At 41.7% G+C, this 19622-nt stretch overlaps 2 protein-coding genes across 2 annotated transcripts in view; one reads left to right on the forward strand and one right to left on the reverse strand.

The window, feature by feature from the left end:
* Window positions 1-2758, forward strand: part of LOC121381359 (glutamate receptor ionotropic, kainate 1-like) — a 29573-nt gene extending 26815 nt beyond the window's left edge. Inside the window, exons 10-11 of the mRNA XM_041510641.1 lie at window positions 34-842; window positions 2059-2758. Coding sequence (XP_041366575.1) covers window positions 34-842; window positions 2059-2299 — 1050 coding nt within the window. The 3' untranslated portion in view covers window positions 2300-2758. The remainder of the gene's footprint in view (window positions 1-33; window positions 843-2058) is intronic.
* A 3824-nt stretch (window positions 2759-6582) lies between these two features.
* Window positions 6583-19399, reverse strand: LOC121382274. Its single transcript, XM_041511842.1, has 8 exons — window positions 19295-19399; window positions 18898-18927; window positions 16907-16930; window positions 13558-13615; window positions 11687-11787; window positions 9900-9972; window positions 8793-8923; window positions 6583-7588 (listed from the first exon to the last, which is right to left on the reverse strand). The coding sequence occupies exons 1-8, from the start codon at window positions 19329-19331 to the stop codon at window positions 7518-7520; spliced, it is 525 nt and encodes a 174-aa protein (XP_041367776.1). The 5' UTR covers window positions 19332-19399; the 3' UTR covers window positions 6583-7517.
* Between the last annotated feature and the right edge of the window lie 223 nt (window positions 19400-19622).

Consider the following 19622-nt stretch of genomic DNA (forward strand, 5'->3'; position numbering starts at 1 on the left):
CATCTGTACGTGTTTTTGTTTGTTATTTCTCAGAACGCCACGCTAGCGATGGGCGCCATCTCAATTACGTCGAAGCGGGAGACTGTGATCGACTTTAGCCTCGGTATTATCAGTACGGGGGTAAACATCCTCGTGAAGAAACCCGAGGAGGCGTTCTCCATCTTCCAGTTCATGAAGCCGTTCTCCCTCTTCCTCTGGTTCGCCATCGTCGGGGCCTCCTTCCTGGTGTCCCTGGTCTTCTTCATCCTCGACTACAAGAGCAGCGACCGCAAGTTCACCGCCAAGGAGACGGCGTGGTACTCCGTGGGAACTCTCCTCAAGAGAGGCACAGACTTCTCGCCGAAGCCCATCTCCCAGAGAGTTTTATCGGCTGGTTTCACCTTCTTCGTTTTGATCACCGTGTCCACGTACACGGCCAACATGGCCGCCTTTCTGACGACGAAGAGCATGTCGAAAACGGCCGAGACGTTCGACGCTTTGGCGGAAGACAGCGACATAGCCGTTGGAACCGTCAAGAATTCGGCCACGATGAACTTCTTTCGTCTCGGGACCAAGCCGGTTTTTCGGCGTCTGTGGTACAAGATGGAATCCTCCAGTGGCCTCGTGCACAACTCTTCGGCAGGGCGTGAGCGCGTGATTAATGAAAACTATGCCTTCATCTTTGACTACTTAATCAACTCGTATTCTGAGATCAAATACTGCAAGACCAAAGCGGTCTCATCCCCGATTCTTATCCAAGAGCACGGGATTGGCATGAAGGCTGGAGCGGCCTTCAAGACCGTCATCAACATAGCCTTGCTGAGACTCAAAGAAAGTGGATTCATCCAAGGCCTCAAGAAAAGGTAATGGCTCTATTCATTATCCAGTACCATACCTGGAAGGGGAAGGCAGGAACAGTTACCATTCTTGTCCGAAAACAAGAATATTCGTATATTTAATTTAGTTTGACACCATATAGCCGATGTATGTTTCGAGCTGGGTTGTCTTAAGTATTCACTATTCAAGCTTGGAGCTCTCTCAGAGTTGCACACTGTTGCCTTTATGTAAAATTGTTTTTATTAATTTTGTTTTGAAATGTACTATTTTGAGATATTGACTAATATGCTAATAAATCTGCTAATTGCCAAGGGGCTTGCAACTCAATTGGATAGCAACCAGTGTCGTATAAATGGTACATTCAAAGGACACTATATGGTACTGTCTTGACTGGGAAAACATATATCTAAGATCCCTTGCGGTTTTTCTTTTTTGTCGGTAGGATTAGTCTGCATCTCTCTCTTTATTTTTGTATTTGTTGATCTATCTCTCTCTCTCTCTCTCTCTCTCTCTCTCTCTCTCTCTCTCTCTCTCTCTCTCTCTCTCTCTCTGTGTGTGTGTGTGTGTGTGTGTGTGTGTGTGTATGTTTTACTGACGTAGCCTCTTGTTATATTTTCCTATCACTCCATAAGACAAGTCATAGACAGTATGATTGCGCCATCCAGTAGTTTCTGGTTTTTGTCTGTCTTAATCTGTCTATCTCCTCTTTCTCTGTCTCTGTCCCCCTGGCACCGGCCTCGGTGGCGTCGTGGCAGGCCATCGGTCTACAGGCTGGTAGGTACTGGGTTCGGATCCCAGTCGAGGCATGGGATTTTTAATCCAGATACCGACTCCAAACCCTGAGTGAGTGCTCCGCAAGGCTCAATGGGTAGGTGTAAACCACTTGCACCGACCAGTGATCCATAACTGGTTCAACAAAGGCCATGGTTGGTGCTATCCTGCCTGTGGGAAGCGCAAATAAAAGATCCCTTGCTGCCAATCGGAAGAGTAGCCCATGTATTGGCGACAGCGGGTTTCCTCTCAAAATCTGTGTGGTCCTGAACCATATGTCTGACACCATATAACCGTAAATAAAATGTGTTGAGTGCGTCGTTAAATAAAACATTTCTTTCTTTCTGTTCCCCCTGTTTTACTCATTACTAGTAGGTCGCAATAACTATACGCTAGACACCAAAAATAGCCCTAGTTTAAAAAGTGCTGATGTGTCATTGAACCGACCTATCTTTCCTTCCCGGGTTGCAGGTGGTGGGACGACAAACGGCAATGTGACGTGGCCGGCAGCACCAAGGCGGAGAAGGTCGAGTTCGGGATATTGCACATGGCGGGCGTCTTCATCGTCGGCCTGTTCGGGTTTCTTTTCTCAGTGTCGTTCTTCATATCCAAGAAGCTCTATGTCCGGTCCAAGGCAAAGAAGGAAGAGAAGTTGGGCAACACTGGCAAGGAGACTCGATTACTGTGTAAAGGATCACCTACTTCCGTTTGAAATGCGTCATAACATTTATTGTTTGAAACACTAAGTGAAAAATCAGTCTTCAAATGCTATTTAATCAATAAAAGATATTGGTGTAGTGAAAATACTTTGGCACCCCCCCCCCCCCCCCCCCCCCCCCACCCTCCCAATTCCCATTTCGTTTATATTTAACATTCGCACTTCTAACCTTCTAAACTTAAATGGTAACCAGAGTTACGACAGATGACCTAACCACCAAACCACCAAGGCCGGTTGTTATTGTTATAATATACTCAACACAATAGCCAGTAGACTGTAGCAATAAGCAATGCTTGATAACTTATGATTCGTAAATATTGTTTCAGAACATTGTACCGGCCTCGGTGGCGCAGTGATTAAGCCATCGGAATACATGCTGGTAGGTACAGGGTTCGCAGCCCGGTACCGGCTCCAACCCAGAGCGAGTTCTTAATGGCAAGACCACTACTCCCTCTTCTCTCTCACTAACCAACTAACAACTTACCAACAGTCCTGGACAGACAGCCCTGATAGCTGTGGTGTGTGCCCAGGACAGCGTGCTTGAACCTTGGATATAAGCACGAAAGTAAGTTGAAACTGACATGAAAATGAGAACATTGTGACTGTGATACACGCAGAAATAAATAAATATAAAGAAAAATGCTGAAAATACTGGCTCTTAATTAAGTTTGTTGAGTATAAAAAACATAGGCCTTTTGCCATGACGTAAAGTATGCACCTTTAGTCTTTCCCACTATGTAATTTACTACAAGTTATTTATTTCTTAGCCGATTGTTTTCTAAATTACACACACAAATAGTATTTTTTTGTTATTTCCAAAACACTTTTACTTTTCTTCGTACATCAAACCAAACTGAAATTATTTACAAAAAAAACTGGTTTATTGGAGGATGGGACGGACTATAGTATAGTATGTTTTGTTGCTTTTGTGTAGACGCTCGGAAGGATCCGTTCAATAATAATATGACATAACGCAAATCTGGCAGTTTAATACCAAACATATAGCATTTTGTAACGTTTTCAATTTCCTCTTTTGTAAAATTATTCAACATTCATCGTCCCCTAACCACCTTTATATGTCACCGTGATGTAATTTGACGAACATTATTTGATTTTCTGTTTGTATTTCTGTTTCGCTTTACATCTGTTTCGCTTTACTTTGCTAACAAATTCTGCATAATGTTGTGAGTTTTGTTTAAAGAAACAGAAATTTGAAAATTTATATGTAATTAAATTAGAAATATAAGGGTATAATGTTATTGATTAAAGTATAACGTTGATAAATTAGGTTTATATCATGTTTAATCTTAGTAAAGAATAGTTTTATTGTGGATATCATTTACAGTGTATTGTTATTTTGATTAATAAAAGTATTTTGTTGTGTAAGAGTTTATATGAGGTTATATGAGGAATAACCAACTCGATACGTGTTCTGTAACAAGAACGTTTGATATAGGTAATGGTTATTGTTTCCTTTTCTTACATTGCAAAATATAATAACAATTAACTCGAGATCCCGTTACCAGCAAACGCATAATTGGACAGGTTACCTCAAGAATTAAAAAAAAATAGAAGCCGAAATACCATAATTATAATAAACAGGTAGCTGGACATCAAATACTATCCCAGCGGGTCAAAGTTCGAAGTACGCCCAAATTTCATTCCACAGTTAATGCTAGACTCAAACTGTCAACTGTTATGATGAAGTTGGCCAATTCGACGGTTGCGTTGTTACTTTCTCAAATCCCGACTTACGACGGGTGCGCTTAGATTAACAACTAATGGGTTATACGACGAAAATCGAGTTGTAAGAGCGCTCAAACTAGCAACTGGACAGTCATAGAAGTCGTGACAGCAGAAAGTTGCACAACTTTGTGCTGACAGTTGGTAGTGTTAGTCTAGCATAATGCTACCAGTTGCGAGAGCGATAGTTTCGTTCGCGCGTCGCTCGCTTAAGTTTTGCGTAACCCATTTTTCACTGGCACATTGAATTTATGACATCGTGTACATGTTCATGACGGGTTACGTAAATACGAAATGGGTTACCTGAATTTATTTGTACTTAACCCATAAATGATTTACGCAAAGTTTCTATTCTCATAGTCCTGGCGTGTCTGTCACATGCATTGCTTATAGAAGAGATCTGATCTTGATCGGCTGCAAGAGGACTGCCACTTCACAGCGCGAGGCAGTACAGCCGCGATAAGAACTTTCTACAGCCATTAGTTCAACCAAATTTTTATTTTGATGGGGATGGGGCACCCACGTTGTCTATGAGTCGTCTGATGAATCGACAGGAAAATAAAAAAGATGTATGGAAAAAGAGGTGTCTACAGTTTATGTAAACAAAGCTCGAAAATATGAATAGGTTAATATTTCATGCATGGAACTGTAAAGCATTTAACAGAAATATTGCTCAAGTTATTTTAATAAGCTCTACTAAAGGCGACGTCACACGATACGAGTGCCTAGTACCAGAGTAGCCGATTACATAGCAATCAATGAAGACGTGGTGTTTGTCTTGTCACCTGAATTATATGCTATGTACGCCACAAATGATCAATTGTCAAAGCAATCAAACAATAATCCTCTATATAAAAAATATTACTATACCACTTTAAAATAATATATGAAAAAATAACAAGGACGTAATAATTTTAATGTTTTAATATTAAACAAGACACATAAAGCAGTTTAACATTAGTTTAATTGAAGAGTTCTCGGTGAGGTATTTAGCATACCTTACGTCATGAACATCCAATTAGTTAAAAATAATATTAACATGCATGTATATATGTCTAATAATAACATGACATACATGTAACTTTGTAACTGCATGTATATATACTCTTCAAAAAAAGAAACGCAAAAGGGTACAAATGGGTTATAACTCCGATTTTATGTTTCCTACCGGTTCATGCTTTGTGAATATAAGGTCATTGCATGTCCCAAACACATTCCCACGGTTACATTCGATAAAACGCAGCTACTGTACAATAAAGTTCCAAAATGTGAATATTCGCAAAAACGCAGCCACGTGCAAACCATGTCACCACTGCACGTGCGTTGTCTGCACGTGCAACATGAACACCGACAGTATAAAAGTGCAGGGTGTTCGCTTGCCTGGCCTCTGTATCTGGCCGACAGTTGACAATCCAGGACATGCCACGTCTCAGTGAACCGCAGAGAAACAATGCCATCGGCCGACTAGACGCAGGCGAATCCAGAACGGCCGTTGCCAGGGCATTCCATGTGTCCCCAAGCACCATCTCCAGACTGTGGGACCGTTACCAGCAACATGGATCAACACGTGACCTCCCTAGATCCGGTCGACCACGGGTCACTACCCCCGGGCAGGACCGCTACATCCGGGTACGCCACCTTCGGGAACGATTGACTACTGCCACCTCCACAGCCGCAGCAATACCAGGTTTGCGCAGGATATCCGACCAGACCGTACGGAACCGCCTACGTGAGGTAGGAATTCGTGCCAGACGTCCAGTTCGAGGTGTCATCTTAACACCACAACACCGTCGACTCCGACTGCAGTGGTGCCAGATTCATCGACAATGGCCTCAACTGCGATGGAGACAGGTGTGGTTCAGTGACGAGTCCCGATTTCTGCTCCGACGTCATGATGGAAGATGTCGCGTGTATAGGCGTCGTGGTGAACGTTATGCGGCAAACTGCGTGCTGAGGAAGTGGACAGATTCGGTGGGGGTAGTGTCATGGTGTGGGCAGCCATCTCACACACTGGCAGAACTGACCTGGTCCACGTGCAGGGCAACCTGAATGCACAGGGCTACATTGACCAGATCCTCCGGCCACACATCGTTCCAGTTATGGCCAACGCCAACGCAGTGTTCCAACATGACAACGCCAGGCCTCACACAGCACGTCTCACAACGGCTTTCCTACAGAACAACAACATTAATGTCCTTCCTTGGCCATCGATATCACCGGATTTGAACCCAATTGAGCATCTATGGGACGAGTTGGACCGACGCCTCCGACAGCGACAACCACAGCCCCAGACCCTGCCCGAGCTGGCAGCAGCCTTGCAGGCCGAGTGGGCCACCATCACCCGGGACGTCATCCGTACTCTGGTTGCTTCAATGGGCAGGCGGTGCCAGGCAGTTGTCAACACACGCGGAGGCCACACCCGGTATTGACTCCAGATGACCTTGACCTTGGTGGTGTGTCCTATCACTTACTCACAATGGACTAGAGTGAAATGTGAACAATCCTGCAACATTTGGTAATTATCGGACTCACCATTCAATAATTAAATCAATTCTCCAAATGTTACGACAATGTGATTTTGCGTTTCTTCTTTTGAAGAGTATATATTAAGAAGTTAGGTAGAGAAACCAAATCGCACTAAGAACTAATACGGGTTCATATAACTGATTTTTCTTTATAGATTAGAATGGGAATGGCGAACCTATTAACGTTCCCTTGTCCTGAAAAGATTTAGAAACGTTTATTATTTATTTATTTATTTATTATTATTATTATTATTATTATTATTATTATTCAAACCCTACGTAATCATCAGTGTAAAATTAAAATATGTAACCTCTTAAAAGACATTTTATTATCCAGTTCAGCTCCATCTACAAAAACCCTAAGCCCAGTTAAATAACATGCAAACTGAAGGTATTATATAATATTATGCTTCATATATCTATGAAGCAAAGCTTTACTTCATCAAAATTGGCTGTAGTTAATATTTTTGTCTTTAAATTTGGGAAAATAACTCCATAATATGTTGAATTTTCGCCTTCAATAAGTTTCAAACTACAACTGTCAGTCAAAGTCACAGACCCTAGTCTCAACCCTTAACAATAGACACTAAGTTTGGTCAATTTACAAACCTGTAGCATATATGGATAGAGAATGAAACCAAGAGTCTATGGCGATGAAACAAAGAAATACCTTCTAAAAATAGACTACCCCTCGTAAAAATATTGATAACTGTGAGCATTTCCTTAACCCTTGTGTCGCTAACAGTACAAATGGTTTTCACATTTCGGGTATGGCACCAATAGCGTTTATACATTTCCAAAAAGACCAAAATTATAGTATCATTAAATTACATTAACAAAAAAATGTATGAAATGAAAAAAAAAAAGATCTTGAAAAATATTAGTTCCAGCAGCCAATTAATTGTTCATAATTACGGTGGAACTGGTTACAGCGCCATCTAGCGTTACGCGAACAGTCCAGTCACTGTAAGGCTTAACATGAATAGGTGTGAGATCACATACAAATCGGTGGCACCTGCAATAAAGAGAAGAATGAATGAATGAATGAATGAATGAATGTTTAACGACACCTCAGCACGAAAAATACATCGGCTATTGGGTGTAAAACTATGGTAAATGTAAACACCAAGAGAAGAAAGGAATGTTAACATTAATGAAAGGAAAAGAAAGATTGTTTTTATTATCAAAATAAAATGTGTGTACTGTGTGCAATGAAAGGAATGTTTGTGTAACAAAAGGGGAAGAAAGGAATGTATGTGTAATGAAAGGAATGTTTGTGTAATGAAAGGGGAAGAAAGGAATGTTTGTGTAATGAAAGGGGAAGAAAGGAATGTTTGTGTAATGAAAGGAATTTTTTTGTGTAACGAAAGGAATGTTTGAGTAGTGAAAGGAACGTTTGTGTTAGGAAAGAACAAAGTAATGTTTGTGTAATGAAAAGAAATGTATGTTTATGTATTGAAAGGAGAAGAAAACACTGTTGGTCTCAATTATATCACAGCATATATAAAACTACGGCTGTTATGTACCCAATCCAAGCTAACCGCCACATATTGAAAAAGTGACAGAAAACAACCGTTGCCATTACATATTAAGCTACTCTTACGCTTAACGGCAATATATCTACCGCTTAATTTTTCATTTCCACTTGATTCCCGTACTTATAGCGATTAAAAGTTCAAGCCATATACATCAGTCTCGGGTTAGTAAGAGCGAAGTTGGTGTCGTGACCCACGTCGTTAAAATACCTCTAGACTGGATCCGGTACAAGAATGCGAACCCCTCCCACCTGGACCTACCAGGCTTTTGGCCGATGGCTTAATCACCAAGCCACCAATGTCGCTTGAAGTTAGCATACAATTAGACAATTTTACCAGCCAGACGAGTGTCATGTGTCAAACCAGTTATTGCATGCAGAGCTTATATAAGTTAACCAGATTAAAAAAAAAATTATATAAAAATAATTGTATCAAATTAGTCAAGCATGCAAAAACACTTTTTGGGTTGTGTGAGTAGGGAATATTGTAACCAATCGGTATAAGATAGTATAATTGACCTACTATTCTTTAAGCAGATGGTCATATTAATTTATCACCGAAAACGAAATATACTACTATTACAGTGACTATATTCTAGTACACTTCGTAATTTTCCGTGTGTTTCCGCCAAAAAGATTTGTACGCAAAAAAAGAAAAAAGATAGCATCCTGAAATGCTGCTTACCACTGCATTTTGACTTGGTCTCAGGGTCGACGATGGCTGTTTTTATCGATTGTTTGGTCTTTGAGCTATCACAAGCCGGGTCTACTGTGTTGGTGATTTTGTTGAGACAGGTGTCTAGAGCCTTAGCAGCGCTAATGTAATAATGAGAGAAAAACATCTTATTACATTTTGATCTACGACTATTTGAGTTGAAAGAAGGAACGAGAGCCCGTACGTCCATAGTCCCACATGAAAATTGTCTTCTATAGGACCCGTAACTGGACGGTAGGTCACAACGCAGGAATCCGCTTCTCAAACTCACTTTCTGAGTGAATGGTTTGTTTACTAAAAATATTAAAAACTAGTGCAGAGCGGTTCTCTGAATATGTACCGTGCTATTTGTAGTTGTTAACGAGTGGGGGCATGTCATCCACCCTCTTAAAGGAATGATCCCACGACACTTTATCTTTTAATTGTGTGTGTGTGTGCGCGCGTGTGTGTACATAGTAAGTAAGAAAGAGAAAGACACAGAGAGTGACACAGAGACATAGAGAGAGGGGAACGAAATGTTTTATTTAACGACGCACTCATCACATTTTATTTACGGTTATATGACATCAGACATATGGTTAAGGACCACACAGATACTGAGAGAGGAAACCCGCTGTCGCCACGTCATGGGCTACTAATCTTTTTGATTAGCAGCATGGGATCTTTTATATGCGCCATCCCACAGACAGGGATATACCACGGCCTTCGATATGCCAGTGGTGGTGCACTGGCTGGAACGAGAAATAGCCCAATGGACCCACCGACGGGGATCGATCCCAGACCGACCGCGCATTAAGCGAGCGCTTTACCACTGGTAAGAGAGAGAGAGAGAGAGAGAGAGAGAGAGAGAGAGAGAGAGAGAGAGAGAGAGAGAGAGAGAGAGAGAGAGAGAGAGAGAGAGAGAGAGAGATCCAAAGGGTCTTTTATTTGAATTTTTCCGTAGACAGGATACACCATGGCACTTGATGCATTTCTTTGGAAGAAAAAAAAAATCGAATCCATCGCTGGCGATCGATCCTACAACCTATCGCACACCAGGTGAACAGCCTACCACGGAGCTACATCCAAGGGACGTACCTGCACTGGAGTAGTTTGGTAGTGCGACTCGCACTAGAGTAAACCTTTTCACACTGGCATGTTTCGGTGAGATCTGAAATTTAAAAAAAGTAAAACGTTTGTTTTATTTAACGAAGCCACAAGAGCACATTGATTTTTTATCTTATCATCGGCTACTGGACGTCAAACATATAGTCATTCTAACACTGTTTTTAGAGGAAACCCGCTGTCGCCACATATGCTACTCTTTTACGACAGGCAGCATGGGATCTTTTATTTGCGCTTTCCACAGGCAGGATAGCACAAACCATGGCCTTTGTTGAACCAGTTATGGATCACTGGTCGGTGCAAGTGGTTTACACCTACCCATTGAGCCTTGCGGAGCACTCACTCAGGGTTTGGAGTCGGTATCTGGATTAAAAATCCCATGCCTCAACTGGGATCGGAACCCAGTACCTACCAGCCTGTAGACCGATGGCCTAACCACGACGCCATCGAAGCCGGTGAAATTTTAAAAAGGCCCATTTACAGGTAGCAGAAACTGATGCTAAACATCGTGTTTGAATTTACCATAGTTTGACGCCCAATAGCCGATGCATTTTTCGTGCTGGGGTGTTGTTAAACATTCGTTCATTAATTCTGATGTAAAACAATTATAACTGATTGGATCAAAGTTCCCAGTGGATTTAACTGTAAACAGATCATTAAATATTCCATGCGTTCTATTGCTGAGATAATGAGCTACTCGCTATTCACTAATATCAAAACCTATATTAGCTCGGCCATTTACCTTTCGACCGACCGTTCAAAATTGCGCCAAATTCCCTCAATCAAAATTGCGCACCCTTTTCTCTTTGGCATTTAACTGCTCCATTCAAATTCCATAGCACCACCACCACCCCCACCCGCCTGCTATCGATTTGATCGGGCTGCTGGTTATCCCTTGCACCTGCCAGTGCAGGCGGTCCCTCCTCTCCTCTCCCCCCACCTTTCCTATCATGGACGGAGGAGCAGGCCAAGGCTGGCTCTTATGCCTACGACAGGCGTGCGCTACAACAGCTTGTTCTGAATGTGCACGTAAAACCCTATGACATGACATGACATTGCTGAGATGGGGCGGGATTTAGCTCAATCGGTGGAGTACTCGCTTGAGGTGCTCGCGTCTGAGGATCCTTGGTTAATCTATTCAACTAGTCAAAGGGCGTGGTATGTGTTTTTCTGTCTGTGGGAATGTGCTGCATTAGGGAAAATGTAGCGGGTTTCCTCTTATGACTACGCGTCAGAATTACCAAATGTTTGACATACAACAGCCTGTGATTAATTAATCAATGTACTCCAGTGGTGTCGTTAAACAAAACAAACTTTTAACTTGTGATGAAATTATCGCCCCTCTTTGAAAGCTTAATAAACAATTGCTTTCACGGATGTCTTACACATAGTACAAACGTTTGGTGAATATGAATGTTTTATTTACGTTGGTATTTTCTGATCACTATATCGCAAGAACTCGGACGAAATCTGTCTACACAAGCACTGTTTAAACCGGCATATTACATCTGCACCAAGTGAATCCGGTTTAGAAAGAGTATATATATTGTCTATAGACATATATAATATTTAATCACTTAAAATATATCGTCTATATTGTTCTTTCTTCCTTGATATAAGTTTATACATTATGCCCCAACTAAATATAGAAATACATTCGTTACACGTTGCAGTTTCGGGGCAACTTAGGAGAGCTGATGGTGTGCACCTTCGGGATTCACCCCCTGGATCCGCGCCTGTATTTAACTGGTCATACTTACTACAGCTGGTTGACACCATTGCTTTCACGGCCGCCGTCACTACACTCGCCGTGTCACACGTAGACGAGTGCGTCAAACACGACAACACCTTCTCGTACTCCCTACAATAACAAACAGTGGCATGTAGACGTGTGTATCAAACATGACAGCACCTACCCGTACTCTCTACAATAGCAAGCAGTCACATGTAGACGAGTGTGTCAGACATGACAGCACCTACCCGTACTCTCTACAATAGCAAGCAGTCACATGTAGACGAGTGTGTCAGATATGACAGCACCTACCCGTACTCTCTACAATAGCAAGCAGTCACATGTAGACGAGTGTGTCAGACATGACAGCACCTACCCGTACTATGTACAATAGCAAGCAGTCACATGTAGACGAGTGTGTCAAACATGACAGCACCTACCCGTACTGTCTACAATAGCAAGCAGTCACATGTAGACGAGTGTGTCAAACATGACAGCACCTACCCGTACTGTCTACAATAGCAAGCAGTCACACGTAGACGAGTGCGTCAAACATGACAGCACCTACCCGTACTCCCTACGATAGCAAGCAGTCACACGTAGACGAGTGCTTCAAACATGACAGCACCTACCCGTACTCCCTACGATAGCAAACAGTCACATGTAGACGAGTGCGTCAGACATGACAGCACCTACCCGTACTCTCTACAATAGCAAACAGTCACACGTAGACGAGTGTGTCAGACATGACAGCACCTACCCGTACTCTCTACAATAGCAAACAGTCACACGTAGACGAGTGTGTCAGACATGACAGCACCTACCCGTACTCTCTACAATAGCAAACAGTCACACGTAGACGAGTGTGTCAGACATGACAGCACCTTCCCGTACTCTACAATAGCAAGCAGTCACGTGTAGACGAGTGCGTCAGACACGACATCACCTACCCGTACTCTTTACAATAACAAACAGTTAGGCGAGGCTTGTTCTAGAATAAATTATAATGGTTGAGGTATAACACCTTGGCATTACTAAGAAATATTGAGCAGGATTCGTTTTCGTACATTCTATAGCTAACATATATATGGGGGTTTTAATTAATAAAAAGAATTGCCACCCAAATGTTTGGGTATAGTTGTTGAGTTTCTTCTTACAACGTTTTTATTGGTCACAATCATGGAAGTTTAATCATATGATGAACTAGAAATTTGAGAATTTGGGATTTATAAGACACCATCTTGCCCCAGAATCACTAAACAACCCCCTCCCCCCCCCCCCCCCCCCCCCCCCCCAAAAAAAAAAAATCATCCCCAACTTCCCAAACCTTTACTTATCTGAACTTATACACCGGGTTATTGACATAACCTTAATTGTTTTTGTGTGTTGCTGTCGTTGTTGTTTTTTTCTTTTTCTGTTGTGACAGTAGGGGTCGTGATTCTATATAGTGTTTTGTTCTCTCCAGTGAAGTACTCATTATTTCTTTAACCCCCCCCCCCCCCCCCCCCCCCCCCCCCCCCCCCGACTATTTTATTTCCATCTAAATGTTTTCTTTGATAATTTCCACTGATAACATTAGTTTATTTCACCACCTATTCATTTTAGACTAATCATTCGTGTGTCTTTTGGGCTCAATCTCAAAGGCGTTCTTAAAGTTTACGATGACATTATTTGATACTGTGTTGTTTTGTTTTCAGCTTATAGTTATAGCGTTATTTTGTTTTCAATTATTGTAATTCAGAAATGAATTTTGACCAGGGGCTTTAAATGCCCTGGCCTATCTGAAGGTCAAAGAGGGCCTTTGGTAAATCAACAAACTGACAGATGGACAAACAGACATACGGTGCAATATTGACTCATAATGTTAGCCAGTAAGACTGGCGTATATAACATACTTACATGCACTTGGCTGTGTTATTAATTGGAGATTTCAATGTTGTAAGTGGACACGAACACCCTGGCAAAACAATACGAACTGACATTACAAAAATTGAATATATACGAGTATGTTTGAGAGAGATAGCGACATAGTGAGAGAGAGAGAGAGAGAGAGAGAGAGAGAGAGAGAGAGAGAGAGAGAGAGAGAGAGAGAGAGAGAGAGAGAGAGAGAGAGAGAGAGAGAGAGAAAGGGAGAGAGAGATGCAGCATATGGTTATTTCCAGACTGTAGTCTTAGAAAGGAAACCCGCTACATGTTTCCATTAGTAGCAAGGGATATTTTATACGCACCATCCCACTGAGAGAATAGCACATACCACGGCCTTTGGTATACCATTTGTAGTGCACTGGCTGGAATGAGAAATAGCCAATGGGCCCACCGACGGGGACGATCCCAAACCGATCGCGCATCAAGAGAGTGCTTTACCACTGAGCTAGAGATAAAAGGAGATAAGCAGCATGGTTGCATAAAGCATTGGTTCTGGGGTAGACGAGCACCTATTTCGATTTATCTAGATCAAGTTCGGTAATATACGTTTTTTTAAAATCACACTTTGCTAGATTTACGGCTATCTACTACTGCACCCAATTCCCTACTAAAGGCTCATATAGATAAGGCGCGTGCGTGCGGTCCAGCTAAAAAAATTGAAATACATTAGTTTCAGTATGAGCGTCTGCAAAACGCATGCGGCCAGCAGCAATGAAAAATTCGTATATGGTATAAATGCCCAAAACGCAAGCCGCTTCGATACTCATAAAAATCCACCACCACCCACTCCACCCCAAGAAAAAGAAAACCCACAAAAAACTCCCACACAAAAAAATCCACAAAACCCCAACTTCCCCCACCAAACCCAACAACAACAACAACAAACAAACCGCCTCCACCCAAGAATCATCAAGAAAACAAAGAAGAAGAAGAAGAAGAAGAAGAAGAAGAAGAAGAAGAAGAAGAAGAAGAAGAAGAACAATAATAATAATAATAATAATAATAATATAAAACAATAATAGCAATAACAATAGCAATAATAATAATAATAATAATAATAATAATAATAATAATATTGACATGCCCCACTCGTTACCAACTACAAATAACACGGTACATATACAGAGAACCTAGATCTGTACTGGTTGCACACACCCTCCCAACCCAATCTTAGACTGTGGCAAACAAACCGATATTGCACCGAACTCTCAACGCAAAACGAAAACCATAACATTTAGAAACATTATCACAGATGCTTATAGAGTTTGTTTTGTTTAACAAAACCACTGGAGCACATTGATTAATCATCGGCTATTGGATGTCGAACATTTGTAATTTTGACACGTAGTCATCAGAGGAAAGAAAGAACTGTTTTATTTAACGACGCACTCAACATATTTTATTTACGATTATATGGCGTCAGACATATGGTTAAGGACCACACACATATTGAGAGAGGAAACCCGCTGTCGCCACTTCGTGGGATACTCTTTTCGATTAGCAGCAAGGAACCTTTTATATGCACCATCCCACAGACAGGATAGCACATACCACGGCCTTTGATATACCAGTCGTGGTGCACTGGCTACAACGAGAAATAGCCCAATGAGCCCACCGACGAAGGATCGATCCCAAACCGACCGCGCATCAAGCGAGCGCTTTACCACTGGGCTACGAGATGATTATAGAAGTCAGAATTACAGCTCAGTCGGTAGAGCGCTCGTCTGAGGTACTTGTGTCGTAGGATCGAACCACCTCAGTGGACCATTCTCTGATTGTTTTCCCCGTCCCAAACACTGCACCATGTCTGGTATATCAACGGTTGTGGTATGTGCTGTCCTGTCTGTGGGAAAAAAGTAAAGTTTGTTTTATTTAACGACGCCGCTAGAGCACATTGATTTTTTTATCTTATCATCGGCTATTGGACGTCAAACATATGGTCATTCTAACACTGTTTTTAGAGGAAACCCGCTGTCGCCACATAGGCTACTCTTTTTACGACAGGCAGCAAGGGATCTTTTATTTGCGCTTCCCACAGGCAGGATAGCACAAACCATGGCCTTTGTTGAACCAGTTATGGATCACTGGTCGGTGCAAGTGGTTTACACCTACCCATTGAGCCTTGCGGAGCACTCACTCAGGGTTTGGAGTCGGTATCTCGATTAAAAATCCCATGCCTCGACTGGGATCCGAACCCAGTACCTACCAGCCTGTAGACCGATGGCCTGCCACGACGCCACCGAGGCCGGTTGTCTGTGGGAAAGTGCATATAAAAGATCCCTTGCCGCATTCACTATGCAATTCAAGGAGAGGGGGGGGGGGGGGGTGGGTGGCTTTGATCAGCCGTTGGAAACATAGAATAAGGACTCAATACAGTAGGAACAACCATAACATAAAATATAGCCAAACACACACACAGCATGCACTCAACATATCATAGGGTGCATTGACTAATGATAACAATGCACCCGTCCATACATAAAACCAAAATAATGGCCCAGCACGTACTCCAATAAGGAGTCGGACAAAAGAAACCGGCTCCGAGTACACCACTGCACTGCACCCAGAAGGGACTGAACAAAAGAATACCAGACCCTTCCCCCAAACCCAAAATAAAACTTTCCTTGGCGCTGGCAGGACCTTGGGCAAAACGGACGAACCTACTCCACCTCCACGGCAACAGCATCGGCAACAGCATCCAACATCAAGCTCTCCATCAACGCCTCTACCTCGTCCAACATACACAATTGCTCGAGTCTCCCCTGGGCTGTCATGCCACGATCAGAAGAGATCAGGCCCCTTCTAAGGGCCCTATGGGCAACCTAGGGAGACACCCTACAGCACCAAGACGGTCATAATAAAGAGCCACCTTCGGAATACTAAAAGCAAAACCTATTGGCTCTCTTCACTATTTCAATTATAACGACCATCAAAATTGCGCCAAATTTCCTTCATGTAAAACGCGCACCTCTTCCTCTTTGACATAATCCTACGGGACTTTCAAAATTCCATAGCACCAAACATTGGACTGCTGGTGCTCCCTTGCACTTGCCAGTGCAGGCGTTCCCTCTCTACAACCCTCCCCCAACCCTTTCCTGTCCTGGACAGAGGGAACCGGCCATGTCCGGTCCCTGTGGCCAGGATAGGCGTGTGCTACAACAGCTTGCTCTGAATGTGCACGTAAATCTCTTTGTCATTGTCATTGTCATTGTCATGCTAAAGGAAAAATGAAGAGGGTTTCCTCTGAAGACTACGAGTTGAAAATTATACATTAATGTGCTCTAGTGGTGTCGTTAAACAGATGTTTTAACTTTTTACTCACCACTTGTGGGTGCTGTTGTTGCATCTGTAAAAAAAGAAGAAATAGATGCATATACAATCTATAACTAGTAAATAAATTTGGGTATGCTAAACAACATCTTATACAATAAGCCATTTAAAAAAAAAAAAAAAATGGTTTTGTAACCCTCCCAAATAATTGAGAATTAAATTTAAACAAATGATGATAGAACGCCGATTATTTATTTTTATACGCTTTATACCAACAAAAACAAAATCGAGTTTTCAACAATTAAAACTAGCAGCGAACAGTAATACAATTAATCAAACAACACTATTTAAAAATATGTAGATAAAAACCAGATATCGCGAAATGCTATGTCCTGCATTCTGCAAATCGGCATTTACCAAAATGTTATCATGATGATTGTTTACTTGCAGAATGCAGGACATAGCATTTCCCGACATGTGCCTTATTTATCAGCATATGTCAGCACGAGTTCTACTTGTAGAATACAGTGAATTGTATTTCAGGATATGTAGTTTTCCCAGGGAATTTCCTGGAGAAGTATACCCACCAACATCTGTAGAAATATTAACGCTTTGCACCCTCGTCCTCGGTCAATCAGCCCCTCCCCAATGTTCACTTGAGTCCGCCGTGCTTGGTCTTAATACTAGCAACTAAACTGCCAGCCATAACGAAGAGGTCACGATTTTATAAACGTGATGAAATTTGAGAGCAGGTTATCTCGTGTGTTAATAACTTGCATGGGCTTACAATTCATCTCTGGATAACCAGAGACGGATCCAGGGTATGTGTTGTGTGTGTGGGGGGGGGGGGGGAGGGGGCATGGAAACCGTCCCCTCTAAATATATTCAACTTGAACCGTGTCCTTTTCTCCCAAAATATTCTTGGATCCGCCCTTGGATCTCGTGGTGACAAAATTCAATAAATTATCTTATAGAAAGCATGTTGATAAAGAGGCATATCCCTTTAATTAATACGAGCTATATATCTGCAAAATACAGTTGGCCACAGATTTTACAGTTATGTTCACATTTGGTTGACCGGAATCCGGAAATATATCCGCAGATTTAGTTTGCAGTTTAATTATTTTATGGCGGACAGCTTTCTAGTGGCAGTTATTAGAGTGAATTTGATAGGGGAAAGCAAACGTGTAACTTGTTAACACTTGATATGTTTGTACAATATCGGTGCGCCTGTCAGGTTTAGTAAGGTTGATCTTGAAAAGGGGGATTCCATTACAAATATCTTTTGGTGTTGACCTCTTTATGTAGAGACATATTTTGCCCTTCTCTATACATGTATAAGTATGTAGGGTTAGGCGTTATTAACTAGTTAACAACCAACCAATCAACCATCCAAAACACACACCCATTGACACCCACACTCACACCCACACACACACACACACACACACACACCCACACGTACACCCACACACACACACACCAACCAACCAACCAACTAAAACACACACACACACACACACACACACACACACCAACCAACCAACTAAAACACACACACACACACACATACACATACACCAGCCAACCAATCAAAACACACACACAAACCAACTAACCAACCAACCAACCGACACACACACACACACACACACACACATACACATACACATACACATACACATACACACACACACACACACACATACACACACACACACACATACACACATACACATACACACACATACACACACATACATATATAAAAAATAACATTACTTGCAGTATATAACTATTTTCTGGCTGTATATCACCTTTAATGAACAATTATTGTATTATACCTGTATCCCAATTAAGCAGGGCCGTACCTACTCCAAAACCAATGTGGTTGGGGAGGGTAAGAAGTGAATCGGGGCGAACTAGTATACAGTCTTCTCTAGCTATAGAAAAAGGGCACATTGAAAACTAAGGTGTGGGGTGTCTGCCCCTTTCCCCCGCTAGATACTGCCCTGCCAACAATTAGAAAAATACAATACTCACTACTGTTGGTTGTTGCTGCTGTCGTTAAACCTGTAAAAAAAGAAAAGGATATATATAACTACAAAATAAAACATTTAACATTTAATCCATTAGAAAATAAGTTAACAACTGGTCAAAGATGTGGTATGCGCTTTCATGTCTGTAAGAATGTGAATAATATAAAATATCCCTCGCTGCTAATGGTAAAATGTGGCGGGTTTCTTCTGTTGACTACGAGTCAGATTTACCAAAATTAATGTTAGACATCCAATAGCAGATGATTAATTAATCAATGCACTCTTGTGGTGTCGTTAAAAGAAATTTAAAAATAATTTATTTTTATTTTGTCAAACTCCCTAAACAGATTTCTAGCAACTAAAACTGTCAGAAAATAGTAATAAAAATTGATTACACTCACCAACAAATGTGACCAGTGCTATAACAAAATGCAACATCTTTCTAATCGTTGATAAAAAACAAAAATTGTCTTAGTGCTAACAACTAGACTTGGTACCACGCCCGTATTTCTAATTGATCCGTGTTTTATAGGTTCCCGGTTACCAGGGACGCGGTGCCACAACATTCGCCAAGACCCTCCATGTGGCTATGACAACAACTTAAGCAATTCAAACAAGGAGATCACGATTTCATAAACCGCGATGTAAGTTGAGAGCAGGTTATCTCTTGTGTTAATAACATGATCTCTGAATATTCCTTATCTCGTGGCGAAAAAGCTTAATGATAAA

Source organism: Gigantopelta aegis, chromosome 9, assembly GCF_016097555.1.
Source record: "Gigantopelta aegis isolate Gae_Host chromosome 9, Gae_host_genome, whole genome shotgun sequence".
Classification (NCBI taxonomy): Eukaryota; Metazoa; Mollusca; class Gastropoda; order Neomphalida; family Peltospiridae; genus Gigantopelta; species Gigantopelta aegis.

Excerpts from the sequence above, each read along its gene's own strand:
- LOC121382274 (XM_041511842.1), bottom strand. The coding sequence starts at position 19,331 with ATGTTGCATTTTGTTATAGCACTGGTCACATTTGTTG. Across the intron at positions 11,788-13,557 it reads AATAACACAGCCAAGTGCAT|GGAGTACGAGAAGGTGTTGT; the intron begins GTAAGTATGTTA and ends TTGTTATTGTAG. Across the intron at positions 7,589-8,792 it reads GACCAAGTCAAAATGCAGTG|GTGCCACCGATTTGTATGTG; the intron begins GTAAGCAGCATT and ends TCTTTATTGCAG.